Genomic DNA, 27494 nt, shown 5'->3' on the forward strand with positions numbered 1-27494 from the left:
TCACTGGTCTCTCGTTTTTATAGAACTCTAATATATTGGGCTTAACATTTTTATTTATCAACTAATTAAAGGTGATTGTTACCTATGAATTGAGTTGACTTGTGTATTGATTGCGTGACTCATTTTTGTATTGTTTCCTCAATATAGACTTAGGTACTTTTTCTTATGGGCTCCCTTCTGGGAGGTAATGCGATTTTAGTAATAGTTAAAAAAATACAAGAAATTAGATGTTATGTTGTTTGTCATTGTATGTGATATTATTTCGCCCAAAGATTACATACATAAACGCAGTCAATTTCGTACTCAAATTCAAAAATATTCTCTTTATAAAAGATCGATTTTCGTGTGATGAACTGACATACATTATTAAAATAAAAGTAGTAAATTCATATATATAGTATAGTAGAAATAAGTAGCTTATTATTTTTTCATAGAAAAATAACATAAAAGATATTAATAAACGCTTTTCATATGTAATGGAATGTTATGAATGCAACAATATTTAAGACGGATAGTGCGTGTGCTTAAGACTTGATTCTGGCGTTGTATCTGCTATTGAAGTGTAGTTCGCCAAAATAAACAGATTACTTGTATTAATGCATCTGAATAATAATATTACTGAACTGAATACAACGACAAATAGCACGTACATTCAATAATACTTCAGGTTTTGACGGGCGCTCATTTTGTTTTATTATTCTGTTTTTAAATCTAATATTACTTTTATGTAACCACTGTATTATGATAAAACTTGTTTCATATATATTTTTGTATAACTAAATTTGTTAAGTTACTTGTAAACGGTTAAACATGACCTTAATTAAAAAAAACAATTTCATGAAATATTACATTTCCTGATGTATATATTTTTAGTTTATCTTTGTATATTTTCGTTGAATACTACCGATTTAAATATAACATGATATATACATGCAACTGAATATTTTATAGTGCATTTTATATTATACTCATATTAATTGCCTCGACGCCTGGTACAGACGCTTTCCTTTCGAATACTAGAACCAAAACTTGTGAAACAAAAATCAATACATCTCATAAATGTTCACAGAATATATATATATATATATATATATATATATATATATATATATATATATATATATATTTATACCGTGTAAGTCATAGTATCTGCTTTTCCATTCAAGGTATAAAATAAAATCGTGTCTGTATATGTACAAACACCATGCTATATAAAAGTTATCCTATGAACGTTAAAATAGTTTTTTAAATTTACGTAAAATAAAATAAAATTTTAAAATTATAAGTATTCATTATTAATAAATGTTATATATACTTATTAAAAAAGTATGGGCAGATACAGGACATGGACATGCGAAAAGCTTTAAATATTATATAAATAAGGGTAAAAGTATATACAAAAAAAATTAACCTATTGTCTATAATAGAATCTTTTGAATTCTGAAATATAATATATATATAATATATAATTCTGTTATTTTTATAAACAGTATATATATAGCCTGTCCACCTTATTTATTATGAATAATAATTCTTAATTCATATTTTAAAAACATCATTCTATAAAGGTTGTATTATTTAAACAATATTTATGTAATAATTTATTTATTAAGTTGTCATTTTCTGTGATAATAGGTAGCTAATTTTATTACCGTAATTTATATTTATTCTTACAGAATACGTAAACAGATGTTATCATTAATTTTAGCATTTACAAAATCGTTTAAATCGATTATCATTAATCGGGTTCTGAGGCTGTACCGTAATGAGGTGATTCGATCCGCTTTGCTCTCCTCTCGCCCACCTATAATATAATTTTTTCCTTATTAAATTTACATATGGCTGAAGGTTCAAGGCAATTAATGATTTGGTATTGCAATTAACACGTAATTTTTATTGATATCTTAAAAGTACAATCGAGTAGAGTTTGCGTTTTAAATGTATATAGACTTGCGTCCGTGCCGTTTTTTTTTTGTTTTCCTTCTTGAATTGCGTATTTAAATTATAAGATGCGTAAGTTATATCAAAACTGTCGCTCGCTATATGTCGCTCAAGCTTTGATGTCATTACAATAGTTATCTGCTGCTTTATATATTCTTTTGAATCGGTGATTATTCTTTTAGTCGATAATATTTTATATATTTGCTAATGCTGGCAATACATTAGATATATTACAGTATCTTGGTATCTCTGTACTTAATAGGCTTTAAAATCATATAAATATATAAAAAAATGTATAATTTTGATGTCGTTAATGCGTAAGTTATAATAAACAAGTATATAGCCATCTATATATACTATGTAATAATAATTATTATTATAATATGCAGTATATGTCATATTTTGTTAAAAGATATACATTTATATTAAGTTTAGTTAATGAATTATGAAATTAATTTAAAAAATAACCAATTTATATGTACAAAACAGTATAAGTTATACTTAAATTCAGACAAATATAGCCAAACATTTTACTAATTTTGCGTAAATAAAACGTCTACGTAGTTTTAATAATAACACTATTTAAAAATGTATTTGTCATTTTTTTCATTACTCATCTCTCCCTAGGGACTCACTAACTCGGACTTTCCGTAAATATACATTAATAACTAGAGTTGAGTTCGTTTGAGTTGAGTTTGAGTTGAGTTGACGATACACGCGACAGGAGTTTTACTCGATATATCTATACAGGCTCGTCCTGATATTATATTCTCATCAATTTGAAGTTTCGCTTCAAAACGATTCTAGCAAGTGAAAATTAATTCATTTAATCTCAAAGATTAATAGTCAGTTTCAAATTACAATTTTAATATTTGTACCATAATACGAATTATGTAATAAAAGTATACATTTACCAAGTCATATTTAATTAAATTATTGAAAGATACACTAGCTGCTCATTACGACAATGTATTTAAAACTGGTCGACTGTTTCAGCTGAGCAAACAAGTCCGATAATGTATAATTTGTTTACCGAATTATGTTTGAACACTATAGGGTTTACTTATAAACGTTGCTTAGCGTTTAGTTAATCACTGATTTCTCTCTTTCGATCATCATTGATTTGTCATTTGAAAGACGAAGACACAGCATTACTAATAATGATACCCTGAGCAACATTTACAGGCAAAGCCGTATATTTATACAATGATTTGCTCCCAGAATGAGTCAATCAATTGATGAATTTTTCCCATTGAGGTACTTAGGGAACAGTTTTTAAATATTATGAAATAGATCAATAGCATATGTGACTTAAAAAACGTTTCATTTTGTAACGTAAAATGTTATACTCACATTCAACCTTGAATTGTTACTGTCCTAATAATTTTGAAAATTTAGTGATAATTGAATCCGTTGTACATTGTTCTATTATGTGTCAAATTAAACAATATTTGAGTCAATACAGCATTTTGTATATACTACATGAAATAAATTTTCTATATGAATAATTTTGCTAATTAATGAATAAGGCATATCACTTAATATGTGATTGTATCGTAATATGGTAAAATTGCGGAGTTAGTATTTGTTGATTATCTCGGACGATATACAAATTGAATTATATTTATCTACTTATATTATTTCATTGATGGAATAGGTTTCTTACCGGTCGTTCTCAGTAGAATGTACATTCTGTAGGTAGAAGCTGCTTATCGAAGTCTAGTTGAACATGTATTTCATTTCTCAATACTCTAAGTACATAAAAAAAGAGATTTATCGAAATTTATGTCATCCGTAAATCCTAGCTGTTACAATAACTTCCAAATGTGGCTCATTAACTCTCATTAACTCATGAAATTGATATATATTTTATATGCTAATGAATTCAGAATTTATTTAAAACGATAACACGTTCCTATAAATGAATATTCATTTCAAGCTTAGTTTTCACTTAATTATAATAAAAACACATAAAACTGTATTAATGACTTATACTAAATCTAGAATCTGGTCAATTAAAAATAAAAATATACATTATTTTAATATAATGCTTTTTTAATCTCATGATTTTTTATAAATTTATTTCATTTAAATGCGAAATCGTTTTGATTAGGTAAAATGTTCATTTGATAATTTAATAAGATTCATATTTATTAAATTTTTATATAATTAAGATATCTAAGTTAAAAACCGATAATTGTATCAATGCCACAATACGAATATATTGGTCTTTAAAATTAATAGGTATACCATTCTAAACGCTGCACATCACTACTTTATGAGTGAAGTGAACGCAGTTAAAAATGTATATCTATTAAAAATTATATGAAACAAAAAGGTTTTATTGGTCGGATACGATTTAAAAAGCTGATTGCGTTCTGAATAAAATTGTAATTATGTTCGACATAAAAATTATAATCATAATGATTTACAAGATTGCATTACGATTAACATTGATTGACGTTATATTTATTGTCCGTGATTTGTAAAATAAAACAAAGAATTACGAATGATTATGCATAAATTATATTTTTTTTCCATTTCATAACCAACTGCCAACTAGCATAGGCGTAGTGATGTGCCTCGCGAGGTGTTCCCGCGATAACTGCGCCGTGTCACGCGACGAGCTCCGCCCATCCTCACGCAGTGACTGACTTTGTTTTACTTTTATGAATTATGAATTACTATAACCGTGTTGTGAACACTTGGAATAAAAATATTTACACACAAAAGTCAATCAAGTCAGTAAAGTTCTTAACTTATTACAATTTATGTGTCCTTACATAATATACCTATCGAAATATATTTTGTAAATAACATATTTAAATAAGTAAAACATTTACTTCGTAGTACTGGGTTTAATGGAATTTGTCAGTCAATATACCAAAAATGAGTGATAAATTACTTTTTCAACAATAAAGACTGATGCATTCCCTACTCGAAACATAATCGTGTTTAATAAACAAGGCTTGTAATAATAATCAGATGTTGCGATTCAAACGCGTCAATATTACTCAAACGTCTAATAGAGTCCAAGTGCAGAGCGCTAGCACTCGTTCTTGATAAACGGCGGCCATCACTGAGCGGCACGGCCTATTATGAGAGCGTGACGTCACCGCCCCGCCCCCCACCTCCCGCTTCAATCAAACCGGGAACCCTCGTCATGCCCCCACCCCACGTTCCGCTTTACTGACTCCGCATTTTTTCTCATAATAATAACGTCGAAAAAATCGCACAAAAAATCTCGACAGACGCGGCGATTCTCATTCCGTCCCATCCCTACCGTGTCGTTCGTCTTTTTGCCAGTCGTGCAGCATGGAATTCCAAAATTGAATTTAGAATAAGCTGTGCGTCCAAAAAGTTTTCAAACTTGCAAATGTAGAGCCAAATAAACAATTTTATTTTGTATAAAGTATATTTTATTTGCAAATAAATATAATTATACTTAAGCACCTTAATGTTTGAATATTATTTAATTTATTAGTAATAGTACCTACTAGTAGACTAAGAAAATTACACGTAGAGAACTTTCTTTGCTTAATTTTAATGTTTTACATTAGTGAACCATTTATCTTAAGCATATATTCTGAGTAAATGATATCTATGATTAAAATTGGTAACCTTATTAGATTGAATGGTAGACATCATTTTTACCATTTTCATTGATATGTTATGCTTAGAAAATAATCAAATATTATTAGTGTTACGTAGGTCCGCATTCCTTAATAACGAAATAGCGAATAAAAATATAACGAAAATTAATAATTAGTTTTAAACGAATTGATATTATGTTCTATTCTACTTATTCACATAACATACAAAATATTATGTTATTAATTGTGTAGTATTTTACAATCATTCTTGTTTGAAAATCACTTTGAAATTAAATTGGCGATTCCAACAAGAATATTATTGTCGATATATAATATTGTAATAGGAACTTTTAAAATCTTGTTGGAATAACATAATTTAACAGAGAATAAACTTTTTTAAATGAATATAATTTTAATTATTTTTAAAGATACAAATGTAATGAAACAAATAATTATTATTTTCTCAATATATTTTTATATATATTTAATATTTAATTCATAGTGCCACCTATTATTGAAAAGCTAATAATAAGAATTTATTTTCTATTCGACAACAGATGTCGCTAGCGTGTAAATTTTGTAAACTTAAAAGTTGTTGAAGTAGTTTGTTTAACTTTTAACAGATGGTGCTGTCACATGTTAAGTTAGTAAGAATAGATAGTAAAATGTGATTTTAAAAATATTAAGCAATTTTGAGTCAAATTAAAAATCTATTTTATTAATTATTTAATTAATATTTCCTAAACATATTTCATTTGTTTTATGGTGCAAGCTTAAACACTACAAAATATTTTGTAAGAAAACGTAATTTAGAAATCATTGAAAAAATTGAATGGTAAATTAAAAATAGCTGTATTTATTAAAAGAATAAAATTAAGTAATATATGAACATGAAAATATTTTTCTCTATTGTAGTAAAGTCCTGCTTAATGATTCTAAAATATTTTTATTTAATGCATAAAGGACAGGCGTGGTAGATGGGTAAAACTGGTTTACAAATTTTTTTGGGCTAGGTACTATGCTTGTAATCCGACATACGAAGTAGTACTTATGTAGGTAGATAGATGTCGCTAAACAGCTGGTTATTGTTATTGTTGCTGGTTGTTATCTAATAGATGGCGTTAATTCTTATTTTTATTTGGATAACAATTTCTTAAATAAAAATATATATTATAAAAAATAAGAATATGATGTTCTTTAAGTTAAATTAGGTTTTTGTATATTTAGTGCTAAACAAGAATTTATTACTAATTAGGAGAAAATATGCCTAGTAGGTTACTTTTGTCACATAAAATTTTCTAATTATTGTACATTGTTTTTGTTGTAAGAGTACCCTACATGTTGAGCATCACGGTACCATGCGCAAGCGACCCCGTGGCGCTACTCGTTAAGAAGGAAAGGGTTCCGACGTAAAGGTACCCCAATGTCCGGGGCGCACTCGGTGCCTTGGACACCGGCGAGCCCTACATACCCCCTCACTGTTCCCGTGGGGGAAACGCGTAATGCGTTTTATATATATATATATATATGTATATATATAAAAATTTTATTTAAAAAAATTTTATTTAAAAATGCAGTTAGCATAATAAACTAGCTCATAAAATATTAAAGGACGAAAGAATGAGAATCTGTACTTAAGCACATTTTTAAAGGCACAAATTAGCAAAAGCAATTAGTAGAAACCACAACATGGTTACGGACTTACGTAGATGCAAGCATACAGTCACATACAAATAGAAACCTTCCATAACTCACCCAGTTGAGTAAAAATATAATGTAATAATTCATAGCACGTACCAACGCAGCATCTAAGCACTAACCAGTATAGATCTAGCAATTGTGGTCCACCACTATTGTCTAAGTACGCCTACAAAGTTCGCAATATGCAATTACAAAGGTATCTTGCAATAAATCAACTCGCACGATATAACAATTAGCCGGCACGAGAGCAATGTTAATTAAACAGCAATAATACGGCGACAACAGCTCAGCTTACTTCGAAACTAAGTAATGAAAACTGAATTTAGTGAAGTTTAATTCCAATTTCAAACGGTTTTTTATTAGTTGGAAACTCGGAAATGTTCCAAGTTTTTAGGCCGTTTATGAATATAGCGTAAACTTTAAATGTGTGTACATAAAAAATAACAGTCTACAAACACTGTTGATTACGAACACATTAAAAAATGATTGAAGTATTTGTAATTTATAATAATAAATAAATTATAATGTTTACATAATATCACGAAATATTGTCAAGTTAATTCGAGTTGGATTGGATAGGGATTTAAGTGAAAAGAGAAGAATGTTAACACATGGTATGAAAAATTAATTATTTAATTATAGATAATTAATTTCTAATATTGCTCAACCCTTCAAAGATCATTATGCTCCATGACCGTTCAAGAATGCCAGACATTTTGATTGCGCGGCCCGTAATTGATTGCGTTCGCTTTGATTAACAGATTCCCCACTACCTGGTGTTTTATTCTATAACTGATAGGAATAGCAATATAAAACAAGAATGAACAATGAATATATTATGACAGTGATCTTTATCTACGATTGCAAAAAGTTTTAACTATTATATCTTAATGAAATATATTAAAAAACAAGTTTTACTGCGGGGTGTGAGAGAAGTAATTCATGTAATGAAATACTACGTATATTTTATCTTTGATTGAATTTTGATCGGACTTTAAGACCAGGATGTATTTTGTATATTACTAGAAGAGTAGGTATGCAATAAAGTAAGGGATGACATGTGTCATAAGGGAATGGGTGAAGTTATAACGAGATATAAGATATGAAGAGATCAATGCTAGACATTAACTCGACACTACGGCGACTACAAATAAATGAGAAAAACGGGAGCGAATAATGATAAAATACTTAAACAATGTAAACACAAGCCCCCATTAAAGCCTCCTTACAACGAACATCATAATAACGTAAACATTGTCACGTGTACACAACAATTCCGTTAACCTCATGAAAAATTATGAATCCTGTGTGGAACGCAACTTGTATGATTAAATTCAGAAGTTGGGTCCCGTAATTAGCGGTACATCGCATTTCACTCAAGCTCGTTCTGCCCCGAATTTACTCTGGGGGGTAGTTTATAACTGGGCTTTTTGATGTAAGGAAAAATTCCTTTTTATGTCAACCCTAAAGGTGAGCTCGTTAAATTTAGAAGACCGTTGTAACGTTGTATGGGGCACTTGTAACATTTTAAAAATCGTAATTTTCTATAATATTATTTCAGTAATAAATAATGACCTGTATATGTAATAATGATTTTGAATTTCGACAAAGTATTTTCTTTGTTGTTGTTAGTTATACTTTCTACTGACACACATTATTCTCCTTTAAGTTGATATTATAAACATAGAAAGAAAATAAAATATATCTTTAACATAATAGCTATAAAGTATTAGCGTTTCTACGCTTAAATAAATTTTTGAATGGGAATGTCGATTAAAAAACATTCGCTCAGGACAAGTCATTACGATTTTCAATAGTTATTTGTTTTAAAATTGAATATATAACAATTTTATTAGAAAAATATAACATATTACTTTTTTGCCGAGATAAATTTGTAATTTATCAAAATACAGGTACATAATTATATCCATATACCATCAGTTTGTCGGTTGTTCAGTTAAAGTTAAATAATATAAATCGTTTATAAAACATTCAATCAATAGAAATCTTATTCATATTTGTCCTGATAAATTTATACTTTAACAAATATATGTCTTTATACAAATGCCGTAATTAGTAGCACATCTAAAGAAACAACTTTAAGATTAATACGTACGGGTTTAGTAATTAATGAATGTCTCATAGATACGCCTCTATTCCTTCGCAATCTTTTAGACGTCCTTTCGAAGTAGCTCAAATACTTTTAAATATAGTTTTCGTCTGACTTTTACTGTTTTAAAGGCTTTAATTTAATTATGAATTTTAATATAATTAATACTATTATCGTATGTTTAATTGATTTAAACAAATGAACATAAGAATAATTAAAATTTCGTGTATATATATATATATATATATATATATTGATAATTTCCATATGTTCATAAAACGGATGACTTTTTATTAAACGTATAAATTAATTTGATAAATAGATTTTATAAATTTATTAATAAAACAATCTACATTTAATAGGTACGTAAGTACACTATTAGTTACATTTTATTTTTATACCATCTTGATACCTAGGTACGATAGGTACGTTCTAGCTTTATTAATACAACTCCTTTCTTCCGCTTTCATGTCTCTCCGTCAAAAATAAATCAAAAACACTTAACGATCCCACAATAGCGCTCTAATTGACAAATAGTGGAAATGATAAATACAAGCGCTGAGAATTACCTAAAATACCTTCTTTGATCGTCATTTGATTAACAGCTACCGACCGACGAACGAGAAATGGCATTAATATTCTTTTTAATTTGGTCCACACTATATTACATACACAGAACAGATGGTACATTAGAAATGACATCGAATAACGTACAATACAAAAATGAGAAACGCATTTGGATACAATTTACATTAAAAGCTTTTTTATTACATGTAAATGTTTTTATTAAATGTGAACATTTAAATATATTTTCGGTTAACAATGGATTTCACATATCACTTCTAATATCTTTTTTTTATATAGAATAGGAAGGTGGACGAGCATATGGGCCACCTGATGGTAAGTGGTCACCAAACGCCCTTAGACATTGGCATTGTAAGAAATGTCAACCATCGCTTATAGCCAATGCGCCACCAACCTTGGGAACTAAGATTTTACGTCCCTTGTGCCTGTAATTACACTGGGTCACTCACCCTTCAAACCGGAACACAACAATATTAAGTAATGCTGTTTTGCGGTAGAATATCTGATAAGTGTGTGGTACCTACCCAGACGAGCTTGCACAAAGCCGTACCACCAGTAAATCTAGTAAAAGTATCTAGTGTTCTATGATTTAGATAATGTATTTTAGTATGATTTATGTAATATTAGCACTTTGAATATGTGAGCTGTGTCGTGGTTTTAGCGGTAATGCGTAGCAACCGAATGATATACCAATATGTAATTTTTCATTGATAATAGCAACGTTTTTTATTATAAGTATCACAAGCACTAGAGGCCATTGGACATTTATTTAACGTCGGACGAGACATCTATTTCTTGATGTTAACACTTCGTTTGATAATCCTCATTAAATTCGATGTTCTTTTTTTTTTTTTAATAAATCCGTTTCATTAATCTTAAAAAATAATTTCCGCTACAATTTCAATTAATTATAAGTAACAAAAACTGAATAATATATTATAACTTTCGTCAAATACTTAATGAGCATATTCGCGTACGTGACGTCAGACGTAATTTCAATTTTATATTTTCACTAAATCACTACAAAGAAATTTACCTGAGTTTTAACAACGTCAACATTCTCACAAAACATAGGAGTTATTTATTTTTATGTTTAAAAAAGAAACTAGTTTGAATACGAAACAACCTTTGACTCCTTCCAGGAAGACAACATTTTTCCATAAACTTAGTAGCAAACTAATTACCTCTCATGTCTTATATAAACACCGTAAACAAATTATAAGCAGACAAAAATGATTCTTAAAGTTAACGTAATAGGGGCTGAATTATCGTATAGCTGTATAGGTCAGCGTGGACGTATCAAAAGGGCATGAGAACGCGTTGCTCTAAGTCTGACTCAGAACCAGTCGTGAAATAAATCAAACCGGCATACTCGGTTATCAAATTATCAAAAGCACGTGAGTCTGTTAATTTCCTCGTCGGTCAGTTTAAAGACATGTTCCTTGAACCGGGTCTCGCTAAGAGATTTTATCTCAAACACGTAATTGCAGACTAGAAACATTAGCTCATATACGTTAAAGATGAAAAAAATAGATTAGCTCTCGAGTAACTAATACAGTTTAGAGTTAGTGCTATCATATACTTAATTCATAATCATTTATTAATAAATCATTAATTATTCTGACGAACAAGCAATAAATCATTATGCAAGCGTAACATGAGAATTGTAAATTATTTTCCTTTAATTTTATTATTCAAATTTGAAACAAACTGCTTTACAATTCATAGACTTAATTTGATTTTTAATTATGTTTGTGACTTAAGTACGGTTTGAATCTTAGAAGGCTCCACATGAATCCACTTAATTATTCATCTCTAAAGTAGGTTCTCATGTTCCATTGATAATTCAATCGATTCAATTACAAGTTTATATTCATATCAAAATGTAAATATTTTCACGAAACTAAGAGAAAATGAATTATTTATAACTTGCCCATGAATGACTTCGCTGTAGGCCCCCACATAATAAATCTTAATGTAGAAGTTTTTAATGAATCAAGATATTTTAAACCCATGGAACATCGTAGATTGGACACAGCTAGTGGTTGGAATGTAAATGGAAATTGAAAATTAAAAAAATCCGAGGGTCGTCCCCCGTGGGGGGCTGCTAAATCGTAAATTTAAATTGTCCATCCCTTAACATGCAAATTTTCCGAATAGACACACATTTCAATTGTGTCTTGGCACTGAAAATTGCTATTCGAAAAAATTAGACTTCGTATTTGAAATATATGCAGGCTTTAAACATTTTTAACAAAACGTATTTACTTTGTACCATATTTTGATTTGATGTGGTTTATATGAAGAACTGTAGGACTCTGTAAGATAAAAAAAATAGTAACGTTCATAAAAATATATTTAAATTACTTTTTAGGTAAAAGTCTTAAATTTATATAGGTATATATTGTCTTTTTTAATTTTAGTTTATATGCAAACTTACAAAGTAGTATTTGTGATGAACAATATTGTTTAGAGAGAGACCGCCATCATTACGGTCGCTAATGAAGCTTGAACCTTTTGGTTTTAAATAAGTGAGCCAACCTTTAGGGGCGGTACAATTTTTGAGTACCTACTATGGCGTACAATTTTTTACTTAATACATGAGTTTAACAAACCATATCAACACACATGACGACGTGACTTTTGAACGACGTGCTGAATCTTTTCAGTAGCGAAGACGAAGCAAATGGTCGTAAACAAGATTATCTGCAGACACGTCTCGCAGTTCTTAGATTTTGTCAAAAATATGTTTTTTTTTTTCTTATTACGTTCTATATAGTATACATTTTACTAGCTACGCGATTTTTTAAATTATCGTAGCTGTCTTATTAAGTACGTCATAAATTCCACACTTAAGAACCAGTAGTTTTAGATGTAATGATAACGTCGCGATTTCGGTGGCACTTATCCCTCAAAATTCAAATTAACGTCAGTGTAATGTTATGTTGTCAGGCAGTGGTTGTCACTCATGCTCCATCAACAGCTACGAAATGTCATGTATGACACCGGGTCAGCCACGTGTCGTTCCAGACGTGACATTATTTCATCTTTCTGTCTCATTTTTAAGGATCCGCTTCCTCTGACAACGACGGAATTCGTAGCTGGTCCGCATTATAATGTACCGTGTAGTTATTTGGAACGTAGGGGGCCATATTGCAATCATATTGACACTAATAGGCGTTTACTCAAAACTCATAAGGTTTAATGAATGCATGTGGGATATCTGCAGTTCATTTTGTTGTGAACAGTTAGTTCGGTGGCAACACAAAAGGCCTCAGCCAACTCTGTAAGCTCGCCAATAATAACATTGAATCGATCAATAGCGGCTTAATTTACCATACCAATTAAAAATAACTTATTTATATCAATCTAAGTGCATCAACCTGATCTTTTCAGATTCGCCGAGTTTCTGATGAGGATACACCGTCCTGCTGGCACATCGTGAAACAACTGCAGTGGGATCAATCGCTGCTGTGTAGTGAATGGAATCCGAAGTGCTTGTGTAGTGACTGATAGCGTGATAGTGTCGGCCTAAGTGGCCGAGATCCTGCGACGGAAGATACGGACGCGAGCCACGCGGGCTGTGGGCCCGCGATGAGCGCTAACAACTGCGACAGCATGACATATTTTTCCAATGCTTACATGCCAGACATGAGGAACGGTGGTGGGCACGATCATCAACAAGCACATGCGCATTATGGCGCTGTGCCACAACAGGGACACGAGCTGGAAGGATGCGACCAGCAACTCAGGCCGGCGCAGCATCATTACCCCGCGCAGCCAGCACCTGGAATGCCTTACCCAAGGTTTCCACCCTATGACAGGTTGGGCTATTATCAACAAATGGAACAAAATGGATACCGACCTGATAGTCCGTCTCAGATGGGACACATGGGTCCAAAAACAGATGGTTACGGCCCAAATGGTCACCAACCCCCAACTCCTGCAGTGTACACGTCGTGCAAGCTACAGGCAGCAGCAGCAACGGCTGGTGGAGTGCCTGGAAGTCCCCCCTTGGAGCAGGCACAACAGATGCCACATCACATGCATCCCCAGCAACATATGGCCCAGCACGGTATGCCACCACACCAGCAACACCTCATGTACCCAGTGGACGACATGCAGCATCAGACACAGATGCCTCCCATGCATCAGCAGACAATGCACGCGCAACAGGCACCTCCCCAACAACCCCCGCCAAATACCAATGCGTCGTTGCCCAGTCCACTCTACCCTTGGATGCGAAGTCAGTTCGGTAAGTGTTCAATTTTTTTTATTTCCATTTACGTATTTCATACTACATTTCAATTTTAAAAAGTAAAAGTTAATTGTGTGTAACGATTTGCACAATATACTAACAGGTAACTAAGAAGTAATACAAAGTAATTTGCAAATTCATTTATGCCCCACGTGCGCATTGATGACGAACAAAAGTGCCAAAAACAATGCCGTCCGCTCTAATCCCGGGTTATTTATGGGCTGAACATCCATTCAAAAGGAATTTCACTTTTCATAAAATTTACAACTTCGAACACAAAAGCGCTCACCTTCTGTTTTGCTGACGCCGATCGTGAACAATGCGGTTTCGAGTTACGCTACCGTCTCCTACTGTTTTTGAAATTGTCTAAGATTTAATTTATGGGCAAGTTGGTGATTTCGCATTACTCTATTGTGATCGGTGTCATCATTGAAAGTGTTCTAATGTATGCAATTTTAGTTTGGTCGGTACATTCGCGCCAGCTACTTAAACTAATGGCAGCATGTTTAACAATCCTTGAATTTTGCGCGCGAGTGAAGTACAGTAGTGATGTGTTATAAAGTCTCTATTAAAGTGAAATTTCAATTCGTTTGACACTAACATTTCTTTTGCAGTCATAAACTTATTCCAGGTATATTTTTATATATTAATTTTGGCTTTAAATTTTGTCTTGATAGTACTGTATCAACTCTTAGACATCGTAATAATCTTATCGTTGTTGTCTAATAAGGTGACAACTCTTATAATACTACATAAAAGCTAAAACGTTTAAATTAGAAGTTCACAAGTATAGTGTATAGAACTACAAAAGTGCTCAAATAATTTTGCATATTTACTGAATGCGTTTGCATTTAAATCTATGTATATAATTATGACATTACCTTTATAAATCCATTTTCAAATCATTGAACTCGCTGAGTTAATTGATAAAAAGGAGAGGTGAGAAACAGCTTAGCATTACATGTATGATTCCATGTTCAAAATCCTTTATTTAGTATAGGTATATTAGGTGTACTTACTTATTGATTGCTAAATTAAAATACCAACGGCTTTGAAAAGAAAAAAACCCTGTTCAGATGAGAACGAGTGAAAGAAACTCAAATAATTGTGTATTTAAAATTAAAATAAAACGTATTCAAACAAAATGTGACTCTGACAGTTGTAAACACGATTGCTTAAATAATTATGGCAAAACGATAATTTTATTTGCTAAATCTTCATAATTATGGAGTAATTTGTTTTTACATTTTTTTAAAACTTCATCCAATTAAAATGTTTTTCAGTTTTATTAAAATCATTATTGTGTTTGTTTTATTCCAGTAATATTTATTCAATTTGTTCTACTTGCGTATGTACAGTATTTGACTGTAATAGTTATATTTTTTTAACCTATTATACTAAAATAATTAATTATTTAATTTATTGAAATGGGTAATAGTATTTTCTATTCGTATCTTGTAGCATTCGTAATAGTTGACAATATAACTGACATTTGATTTTGTTCTTTCTGCTTACATTTTTTTTTGCTTACATAACTCCATAATTTCCATAGTTCTGTATAAAGTTTTCTGTTGTTCATGCATTTTTGATTTAATTAAAAAGTTACGTTCAAATTAAATATGAGCTTTTGTCCTTAATAATGGAAATGAAGAAGTTTCACTTTTTTTAAATGTCTAGTTGCATGCGCTTTTATTACTAATAAATTAAAAAAAAAAACATTATCTTGCTGTCCCTACATAGTAAGAAGTCGTTTAACCTCATTCTCCTTCAATTGGAAGAAATTAGCGTTGAAACCTTTGTAAGTCATAACTGTTATCTCGATGGATTCCATGTAAGATAAGCCGTGCCAATTTTGATTCAGCTCTTAGAACCTCCTTATATCAAGTAAATTAATAAGAAGATTCCAGCATTTGATGTGACAGAGATTTATTGTTATTGTAGGTTTTCGTAACGTAGGTAATAAAAGCATTTGAGATGATGCATTAAATCTGACAGTTTATCATATATCATTTAAGGTCAATTCATTTTATGTTCAAATTCCATTGACTTTTAAAATATATTTATTTTGTTCAAAAATTTATAGTCAACTGATAAAGTTTACCGATTTGTTTGTGTGACATATATGAGAGCTAAAAATGAGCTATTCTTAATAATTTCATTTTTAAAATCAACGAAAACAAATGTAATAGGTAATGTAAATAAATACATAGTCTACTTCCTATTTAAGGCTAGCTTAAATTGCAATTTATGAAAATATTGTTATAAATATTGTGACGGACTCATAATTTACATTGAATAGGATTGAAATACGAAATTAAATATTTGATGTTTAATGTTTAACCATATTTCCAATGTATAGGTAGTTGTAAATAAATGTAATACGACTACTTTTAATATATACCTAAACCTCTTAAAAGAATATAAAATATGTTCGTTATTACAAATATATACGTAAAACACTAATTGACTCATATAATGATAAAAATGAAAGACACTAATAAGAATACTTAAAAGTATCGAAACGGTGCAGAGAAAAGATAATTATGAACTATAAAAAGCGTACTTGAAAAAAGGTTCAAACACGACGACAATATTGTTAGAGAATGAAAAATCCAATGTACTCTGTACAGTAGCATAACCGCACTTAAAACTTAGTTTAAGCTCCTCGTACATACTTGAAACTTCATCATTAATAATCTTCGAAATTCGTCTGCCATTTGGAAAAAAAAATGGACCAATGGGAACGCGGCTTATGTTGTTTTAAAATAGATCGCTTCGTTCGTAGCAGACAAGTCGTTAATCATTGAGGAACAGAATCTTACACCTACTCACTAATATGTAATAATATCCATCTGCTCAGCGATTTATATACAATACAGCTTATGTGGACTGAAAGGATATCGTATGACCAATTAACTCGCTCTAAATTCCGTTTCATCAAAATATACTCTTGATTAGAAGTTAAAATATATAGTATTGTTTAAAGATATGCAACCATAGTATAGCTTTATTTTTCTTCACATTACAGGAGATTTCAATAACAGTTATTTTCATTAGGTAATATAAAAATATACATAAACTATGAATATTTTTTATTAACATAAAAAATTAAATAAGAAATATTGTACGTATTAAGATATATAAAATTAAGAATTATTTTAAAATTAATTTATCTGTTTGGTATTAGAAACAGGACAAGACAAGTAGCTAATATAAAATTCTACTTTAAAAATGCAAATTTTCATGATAATTTATTGCCATTGTACTACATTATATTTGAGCTCATAGCGTTATTGACTAACGGCACAGAAAGATAGAGTTACCTAGTCGAGAGAAGGTAGACCGCGATAAGTCGGCGCAAATCGAGGTGGAAATGGAAATATAATGGAAATCGCCTCCCCCCTAACACCCCGCGTACCACCTCTTCGCATACAATGCCGAATGGACGACTTGTTACATTTCATTGTTCAGTTATCAGCCCGAAGGCTTTTGTGAAGGCCCGATGATTGAATACAAGAATTTGTTTCGCTGCCTGCTTCTGATTTTCTACGTTTGCGAATGAAAGCCGGGATCGTTTGGTATTAAGAGGAATGAGTGTTCGTAAGATTTTGTTGGCAACTCGGCAAGTTCTAGAAACTAAAATAATTTTAAAGTAAAACAAAATTATTCCATTTCTGTTTCGAATTGTCATACATAATATTTTCGTAATTTTTTAAATATAAATCTCAGTATAAGTTTATATCACATTGCTATTCATCTATTTGTACAAATATGAACATGTTTTACAGATTTTTAGCTTATTAATACCGCAACAATATTTGACGTCTATATATATGCGCTGATATTTTTTAAACAATAATAAAAGTAGTATAAATTAAAAGTAACCTTAACTTTATAACGCTTTATAACAAAACGTATACAAGTTAGTAGATCAGAAACTGAAATTTTTAAGCCTATAGAAGTATACTTCACGGTGGCGTCATCTCCTATCACTATTAAACATACTAAGTGAGGACATAAAGTGACATAATAGAAACGCACATTATTTTTCCGTATTTCCGACCGGAACCATTTACCTACTCACGGGTGATAAGAGCCATTGTGGATTTCATTCACTATTGATCGATTGCCGATTGTCGCTTTAACAATGACGATGAATGCCTCCTAGATTGAAGTTCCGATTCTTTAGTAACGGGGGCTCCCTTTCAATCTTTGTACGCATGAAAGCAACTGAATTTCGGGTAACGTTCGTGATTTTACGAAGACTTTAGACGTTTTCAATAGTGCAATTAAAATCACTGTGAGAAATATATTGAGACAAAAATAACTTTTAGAAATTCTACGAGGAAAATCTTTTTTTCTTCAGGATGTTTTATATTCTTTTTTGAGATCTCGTAATCCCCGTAATTTTCTAATATCCGTTCGTATTACTAATAATATAAAGAATAATATAATATATTTGTACATACATACACGTATATACATATGTTATCTTAAAAAACAAACATTTTATTTTATTAATTAATTTTAGTTGGGATATAAAAATGGACTTAGATGAAACCATTACTTCTTCAGGTCGAAATAGATCAATCGACGATTAAAAAACCTATTGTTATTAAACACTAACGGCCTTACTTTATAAACATTGTTAAGCCTTTATGTAGAGTTTGATTGCTCTCTTTAGGTATCATTTCTAAATAGTGTTCGTCTTAAAACTGTAAACTATTGTAAAACCCTAACGCTTAAATATGAAAAAAAATTACGTAATCTGTTTAACTATTATTATTAAATGAAGGAAAACGATTCCGTTTGTAACTTCCCCTTGTTTACACATGCTATTATTTGCATAAATATTTTTTTTTTATTCAGAGGGGTGTAGTGACTGTAAAAATACAATTCTAATTTCGTTCACCGCAAGCTTTCCGGTGCGACCCGGTTCAGCCCGGTAGTGCCTCAGACGTTGAAGGATGGTTTTCGCTCGTCTTATTATTTTTGAGTTCAAAGACGCCGAAACAGGATACAGAAAATAGAAATACAGTTTTAGATCGATGTATTTATAATAGCTATAGTTTATTTGAGTGCATTTGCCTGAACTAGAGGTTATATTAAGAAATTAAACAAACGTATAGACTTTTTTTGTTTTTATAAGCATTCTTAGACCAAATAATCGAACTTCGTTTTTTTATGTTTTGTAGGTAGAAATAATTAGGTTTATAAAATACGACTCTTTCTTATATTTTCTTTAAATAGAATAAAAGTCATTGGATTCAAATATTCCTTTGTTAATAGCCAGGTCATATACTCGAAAGCAAACTACTACAGTTTTAAGGTTCTACGTAATAGTCACGTCGTTGATTAATAGATGGCGCTGTAAAACAAAATCTAACAGGCTTAAATATTAAAATTTAAGTATAGTAATTTTATTGACTATATATATATCGTGTATATTCAAAATATTTGTTTTTTTTTTAAGTACCTATATTTTATCAGTAGCACTTGAAAAACTATGTATCTGCATCTAATAAACTATGTACGTAAAATGTTTTTGATAAACAAAAAATCGGGTTTTATTAAAAACCATTACATCCTATAATTACACGCCTACATCCAAAAACGCCAGTCCCATTAATTTCTGTCCGGCGATGGAGAACTCACACACAGGCAGCAATCAAAAGGATGAACACACATATAGAAAAAATTAACATAATAATTGTATTGCCCTATTAAAATATATTTACTTCATATTTAATAAAGGTATTATTGAATTTATAACTTAAAAATAATATAAAATTTTATATTTTTCATATTTGAAAATAAATGTACATTCGTTATTAAAATTAAAATTGGTACTCAAACTTTTCGTATTTAAAAATGGAATTAAACGAATCATGATATAGATTAATGAATTAATAGTAATATAAATTGATTTTCGTCAGCACTTTCTCGTTACTTTGCATGTTATCCACTACAAAATTGACTAAACTGCAAACTTCGAAAGAAAGTTCTATTATCTGGCAACATTCTAAGAAGATATCTGTCCCTTTTCATCGCAATATCACCATTTCTCTCTAACACGAAGTTGGGATAGCTTGCCCTACATTAATTAAACGTCGGGTTAGGATGCCAATCAAACTTTGACCGCCGCTAAGCCGATGAAGCCGAACTTATTATGTGGTATTAAAATTCAATTTTCTAACCCGAAGCATTTCGAATTGAAATGGATTCGTAATAACATAGAATCATTAGGATATTAAACGCCATATACTTAATGAGTATCCGTAGCATGCCATGCGATTATACATGTAGTTACCTTTTTTTAAAATATGTATAAATATAGATGATAATGTATTTCATTAGAGACAAAAATTGGTATTATTAGTGAAATAAAAAACGTTGTATCACATGGCTCTTACACATGTGCAAGACAACGGGGGCACATAAATCATAGCATATCATAGTTATTCTTATACGTAGTAATATCGACGGGTGGAAAAAACCCCTCGTTTCCTGCCCGTGGATCACACATGACCGGGCTGTCTATCTGCCAGACCCGTGTCAAATATTCTCTGGAGCGGAGACCGCCCCCAGGCGTCCGGCAAGGGAGCCTCCTGGGGCCTGCCGTCCCGCGGCGAACCTCATCTCAGACCCTTAATGCGTTCGATATAACGAGATGAATTTTTCCGTGTCCGTTCATAACCATTTCACAAGTGAAATCGAATGCTTTCCAATATCCACTCATATGTAAATGAAAGCCGTATCTCGCGACGGTCAGAAAAGTAACTTACTGAATCAGGATTGTTCGTGATTGAATACTCTCTATTTCATTAAGATTTCGTGTTCATGACGGGCGTTGAAAAATCACCCTCGCCAACACCTTTCATAACTTTTCGCTTCGTGATCCGAAGCAATTACTCATATTCTATCGCCTTCTCAAATATTCATTCTTGTTTTCCTACAGCAAATTATTGTAATGGTTCCAACAGGCTGTAATTAGACTGAGGAAGGGAGCAATATTATTTTTGAAATTGCTGTTTTTTCGATTATCTAAAAGCGCTATTACTTTATTACTCATCTACTTAATTACTTTAATAAAAAATAGAAGTGAAAACGTATGTATAGATTGAAACGGTATAAAATATGGGATTGAAATTAATTACACGCGTAGGTAGTGTGGGTGGCGGAGTGGTGGAGTGGCGGTGTGAATGGCTCGGTGGCGAGGTCGGGTAGGATGTCGCGTCGACAGGCGGAGTCGGGCCACGAACAAAGCTCGCCAGCCTAACAAAGACGTCACCGGCCGTGGCTGCGACGCGGAGTTATGGCATCCATTGTGCGCAACAATACCCAACAAACGAGTTTGTATAAGCTATTAGGTACGCGCATTAATATATATTTTTTGTTCGCCTGAAAATTTAGCATTCCATTACGAGGGAGAGAAATGAAACGCCCGCCGCATGAATTATATTAAAATATATTTGAATATTTCATTTGACACCTTTTTTGCGGGCGGAATTTCGTTCAATCCCCGGCTCGAGTCGCGTAATTTTTAGCGTACACCGAAGCGAAATTTTCGGTGAATAACATTCCATTTCAGATGCGAAACACGACGGGAATCAGCGTCGACACAACACTGACTGATGGCTCTGTATTCGCGATATAAATTCTTTTCGAGGTCTGACCAAATGTGTTTTGTTATGATTTTTGATTACAGCTGTGGAATACGTTTTCCTTGATATTAATAAACGTATAAAGTGATGCGTTTCGTGTCTTCTTCACAGCTGCCTCGTTCTTATGATATTGACAAAACATGTTATAAGTATAATACTAGTGTAATATTAGTAAGTCACTTAAAACAATAATACATTAATATTAATCATTCTGATAGATATTACGATTCTGTAATCTCAGTGACGAATGATATAAGTCGACTTCCAGCTATAATGAGTTATCCATATATAAACCCTTGAAACTTGATTTTCTCTGTCCAATCGATAGTTCTGTATAGAATCAAATCTGATAGAATGGAAAATTAACTTTGTTCTCGATGTTATAAATATCGCGTTATGACAATTTTATGTACAGCTTTAGTAATATTAAATTAAACTGAGGTGTCGTATCAACAAATATCTATCAGTCTTTAATTTCCACCATTCGTATTCGCATATGTTGCATTCGGATTATTGGACATGATGTCTTGTTTTTATTACTTATGCTGTAGTAATATAGATTCCTGTTGCTTGTAATCTAAGGCATACCTATAGATCACTACAGTGAATACACACAATACCTACCTAATTGTTTTTTGATGAGTTTTCTTTGCACATATTATTTGACAATATATTATAGGTCCTGAGAAATATAAGAGTTCACAAACATCCGCACGAACAAAAACAGCTCAGTAAATACAAAGTAGAAAAAAACACTTATCGCAAGGTTGTTACACATGTGTGGGCGAAACTTATTGAAAATATATTTAATCAGAGAGAAACACAATATGGCAACAATATAAGAACTTGTCATTCAACTTCAACTTCATAGAATTACAAAAAAAGAAATTTATATAAAATAAATAAAAACAGTAATTAAAAAAAAAACTAAACTAGCCAACTATCACTTATGAAAGTATGATTAAATAATATTTACTCTATTTGTTTTATATTAAGAATTAAAGTTGAAAATGACGAGACGATCACATTCAAATACTTGGCTATATACTCGATTATAGTAAGGGTCATTAGGCCCTTCGTATACATAGCCTGGTCCCGCCCAACGTCTATGATTAATGAATATAAAGCTAAAAGGTTCTGGAAGTAGGTTTTCTTATGCCATTTGCTTTCATGAATGCTTATTATCGAACTATATATTTGTTTACCCAAAGGTAGTAAAGTAGCTATATCAAAAGAGAGTAATCTTATTAATTTGTAAATGCGATTTTTTTTTATTACGTTTGGGTTCTTTTTTTATACACATAAAAATATATAACGATAATTGAATTTACCTAAGGTAACTAAAATTTAATTGACACGGGTAAGAGTAAAACACTACTCGTAGCATAACAGTCTGAATTAATTTCATGACGTAGGTATATTAAATATTAGATTTTATATGCAATAAACGGTGATTAGTCGACGATGGCTTAAAAAAAGAGTTTGGTAAATATTTTGACGTCATACATTTTTTAGTAATGAGGTACGTACCAAAGTTCTTAACTGATATTTGTACACAAATCATTGTAGTTTGCTGTCACTTATAACTTTTTATAATTATTAAATAAGTGAAGTAATGTAAACAGCAGGGACAATATTTTATGTAGCAAAATACTGCTTAGGGTAATTTCCCTTAGAGACTGGTACAGCAAGACGTGTAATGGACCTCTCGGTATTCAGAGATTCGCAACTGAACACGGAATCTAAAATGATATAACTCTTGTTCCTGTAATCACTTATCACTCACTTTCCAAGCCGGAACACGGTAATACAGTGTTTTGCCGTATTTCGGTAGAATAACTGACTTATAAGTGATACACACCCAGACATTTTTTTTTAATAGAATAGGAAGGCGGACGAGCATATGGGTCACCCGATGGTAAGTGGTCACCAACGCCCATAGACATTGGCATTGTAAGAAATGTTAACCATCGCTTGCATCACCAATGCGCCACAAACATTGGGAACTAAGATGTTATGTCCCTTGTGCCTGTATATACACTGGCTCACTCACCCTTCAAACCGGAACACAACAATACCAAGTATTGCTGTTTTGCAGTAGAATATCTGATGTGTGGGTGGTCCCAGACGAGCTGGCCCAAAGCTCTACCACCAGTGATGCCGACATAAAGCCGATATAAACTAGTATAATGGAATCATAATTTTTTTATACGATACGATTTTATCTTTATACGATATTTACCAAAAAGGTTAAGTTTAATTGAACGTTGCAACGTCGCTACTAAGCACTAATGACAGATTTTTTTTTTCAATCACACTGACATATAATGTAAAATTATGTGTACGAGGTTGTATTCTTGTTGTTCAAAAAAAACTACATACCTACAAACTTTTCGACTCCAGGATATTAAAAATTTACATTTATACGAAGCGGATTCGGTTCAGCATAAAACCTAAATTAGATATACATACATGTACATAGATACAGAATAACGAACCATTCTCTTTGTTATATAATATTGGTCTTAAAGTTATTTCTTATAAACCTTGGAATTATAATGTTATTATGAATAACATTTAAAATACTTATTTTATCTTACACTAACAATTAAGCAAAGTTTGACCTTCACTTCCCAGAGATCGCTTAAACCAGCAATTTTATTTACGACGTGTAAGCGTTTAAGAGAAATTGCATTAATATGAATACCCGTTTGATATCATGTACGGTGTTGCAATACACAGAATGGCATGTTAATTCCATAAAAGCATAAATAACGGACTTTGCAAAAAAAACTTGAACCCAGCGACTCAAAGAATAAAGTTATAATTCGATTGTGCTCATATTGTATTTTATTATGATTTCATTGCACCCGAACGTATGAAATTGTAGGACATGAATTATGGATTGTCGATATCGCTTCAAGCTGTTGCTATATTTTTTTTTTCATTTTCCTTTGGCGCGATACCGCAACGAATTAAATTAAAATCTCTTTTCACTTGTCATCCCATGATGAATTTGATATTTAGGCTTTTATTTCAACAAATATTTTTAATAAATGCTTTATTGCTAGTCTTTTAATCAAATATACGGATGACAAGTGTCACTTGCGTCTTTATACGTTCGTCTCACAAACTATTTCTTTTTTAATTATCTTAATTTGTTAAGGATCTTTGTCAATTCGTTCTTTACAATAAGTGTTAAAATGAGACTATGAAATATATTAATACGTACATATAAGTGTTTCAATTAATTTTATACCTACTGCGTATTTATTTAATTGGAAGCACTTTAACGCAAATTAACATAATAGATTCGTATAACCAAAAAAATTATATTATTTGTTATTAATGCTTAAATTTTGCTATTGGACCCCGGAAAGCGCCACTACAATTTTGTGTGCTTAATATACGAGTCTTTTACTCAGTAAAGAAAAATATCGTGAGGAATTTTTGGTGTGTGGTTGAAAACTTGGAACTTCTGACATACATGAAATGTGTGTATTTAGAGCCTTTGCCCAGCTGTGGGACATTTAAAGACTTTTTGCATACCGACAAGATTTTTATATGTGTTATATAAATAAATAATAAATATTCGTATCATCGGTTAGGGTTACTGGATTTTTCGACCCTTTAACTTCCGTGCCCTGCGCCCTATCGCGCACGTAATCAGTACAAATGTGATTCGAGATAGTATGAACCCGGTCAATATTTTAGCACGCACTTTATCCTGATAAATGTTACCTGACCCTTAGGTCTTGAGATTAGTTGATAATCTTTCGACAATCGCATTGCAAGTGCGAATCTAGATTATAATTATTAATCCTTACTATTATATATTTACGAAAATATAAAATAGTAATTATGATATATATATAGTTTAAAATAAAACTCGTCTATAGTCAATAAATAAAAAATAATCTTTTAGCTATTTGCTCATCATATTATAAGCATATACCTAGTACCTACTTTGTTTGATATTAGGTAGATGGGTACGATATTATTAATATTATTTTGGTTAACATAATGTATTTTACAGTAACAATAACTTAGGGTTCTACCTAGAGTTCATTTAAAGTGATCATTTGATTTTTATATTTTTAAATAAACCTTTGTGTTTAGCCACGTTAGCTGTCCAATTTCATAATTATCATTTTGTTTTCAAATATCTTAGTTTTGTTTTTCTTAATCTTTTGTCATAGTAATTATGACAAGTAAATTATGTAAATTCAGAAATTAAGAATACCAAAATAAATCTATATAGAAGTATTTTATTCGACCACCACCTTTTCACAATGAAATCAATTCGAGAGTTCTCAATCTCACGCGTGTCCACGCTAGTTGTGAAGCGAGCCTGACTTGGTTCCCCCACTATGATTTATGCGCGCCCGGCGACACATGCAGCGTTGCGCCCGACCTACGACGCCCCAACTGCGAATCCGTACGAACAAGACGAGCGGACGAAACGCTACGTTTTAATTGAGCGTTTGTTTATCCACGAGTCGAAAGATTTATTATTATAGTGAAACTTCCTTGGGAGTGGTGAGCGGGCATTTTAAATGACGAATTGAATGCAACATTTCTTTATGTGGATACCATTTATCTACGCTTAGCTGTCATATATGTGATGAATACTTAACAAGTTGCTGGTAGATACGTTTTTTTTTAAATTATTTTTTTGAGGAAGTGGCCTAAACAACTAATTACCAATAATAACTTAAAGTAGATCGAAGTACCCATAAAACAATTTAAATAATCGATCTATCTGTAAGAATTTCAAAGGCTGAAATCATAACATAAGAAAATTAACTTTTAATCTCCACGAATTAATTTATTTTCTAACCTGATTTCCAACTATAAAAAAACGGTCAAAACAATCGATTAAAACGTTTAAGTATTTATTCGTGTGACTAAATTAAGCGGTACCTCTCGGGCCGCGGGCGTCTTGCCCGCTCAGACGCGTCCTTAATGCTCTTATTACGTACGGTTTAAATCTGACGTCGGGATCATGTTTTATGCATCTGAGTGCGCGATGAAACCGCCAGTGTAATATATAAAGCCCGTTGGGAAGGGGATTTCATGAGCTGTATCGTATATGATTTTGCTTCACGTCTTTTGGTGGACGTAAAATTCAGTTTTAGTTGTGGATGCTGCTCGTGTAGCCGTAAATATTGTCCAGCTTATTGTTTAAAACATTTTAAAAGACTTTTTCGACCATTTTTATATTAGGAATAAAAATAATGTTGTATATTTTTGTAATATCACGATAGGAAAGCTATAACTAAAACCATGTAGGAACAAAAATGATAAGAATGACGATTTAATTCGCCATTGATGATGTTTTGATTTATGTTTAGTCAATATGCGTTGCAAACAGTGACAATAAAGCTAGTTGGCGGATGTTTTAATGACATGTCTGGTAATCTTTTGCATTCTTGAATGAGTCCCAAAATCCGACTGCGATGAGACTGTTATCAATTTCCTGAGCAACAAGTGGGCGATAATTTTGATTCCAATGTCGCAGTCCTGGTACTTACTTGTACGGGACACTGAATCCCTTTCATGCACTTTCACAATTTGTTAAAATAGCCTATAACTTCAAAACAGTTTTAAGTGAGACAAATGAAAAGTAGACGTGAAGATTT

At 31.5% G+C, this 27494-nt stretch overlaps 1 protein-coding gene across 4 annotated transcripts in view; it reads left to right on the forward strand.

Moving 5' to 3' along the window:
• LOC126772714 (homeotic protein antennapedia-like) overlaps positions 1-27494 on the forward strand; it is a 172755-nt gene that overhangs the window by 141207 nt on the left and 4054 nt on the right. For all 4 annotated transcript variants that reach the window (XM_050493240.1, XM_050493242.1, XM_050493239.1 and 1 more), the window contains exon 2: positions 13327-14185. In XM_050493240.1, coding sequence (XP_050349197.1) covers positions 13525-14185 — 661 coding nt within the window. In that variant the 5' untranslated portion in view covers positions 13327-13524. The remainder of the gene's footprint in view (positions 1-13326; positions 14186-27494) is intronic.

This window comes from Nymphalis io, chromosome 13 (assembly GCF_905147045.1).
Source record: "Nymphalis io chromosome 13, ilAglIoxx1.1, whole genome shotgun sequence".
NCBI lineage: Eukaryota > Metazoa > Arthropoda > Insecta > Lepidoptera > Nymphalidae > Nymphalis > Nymphalis io.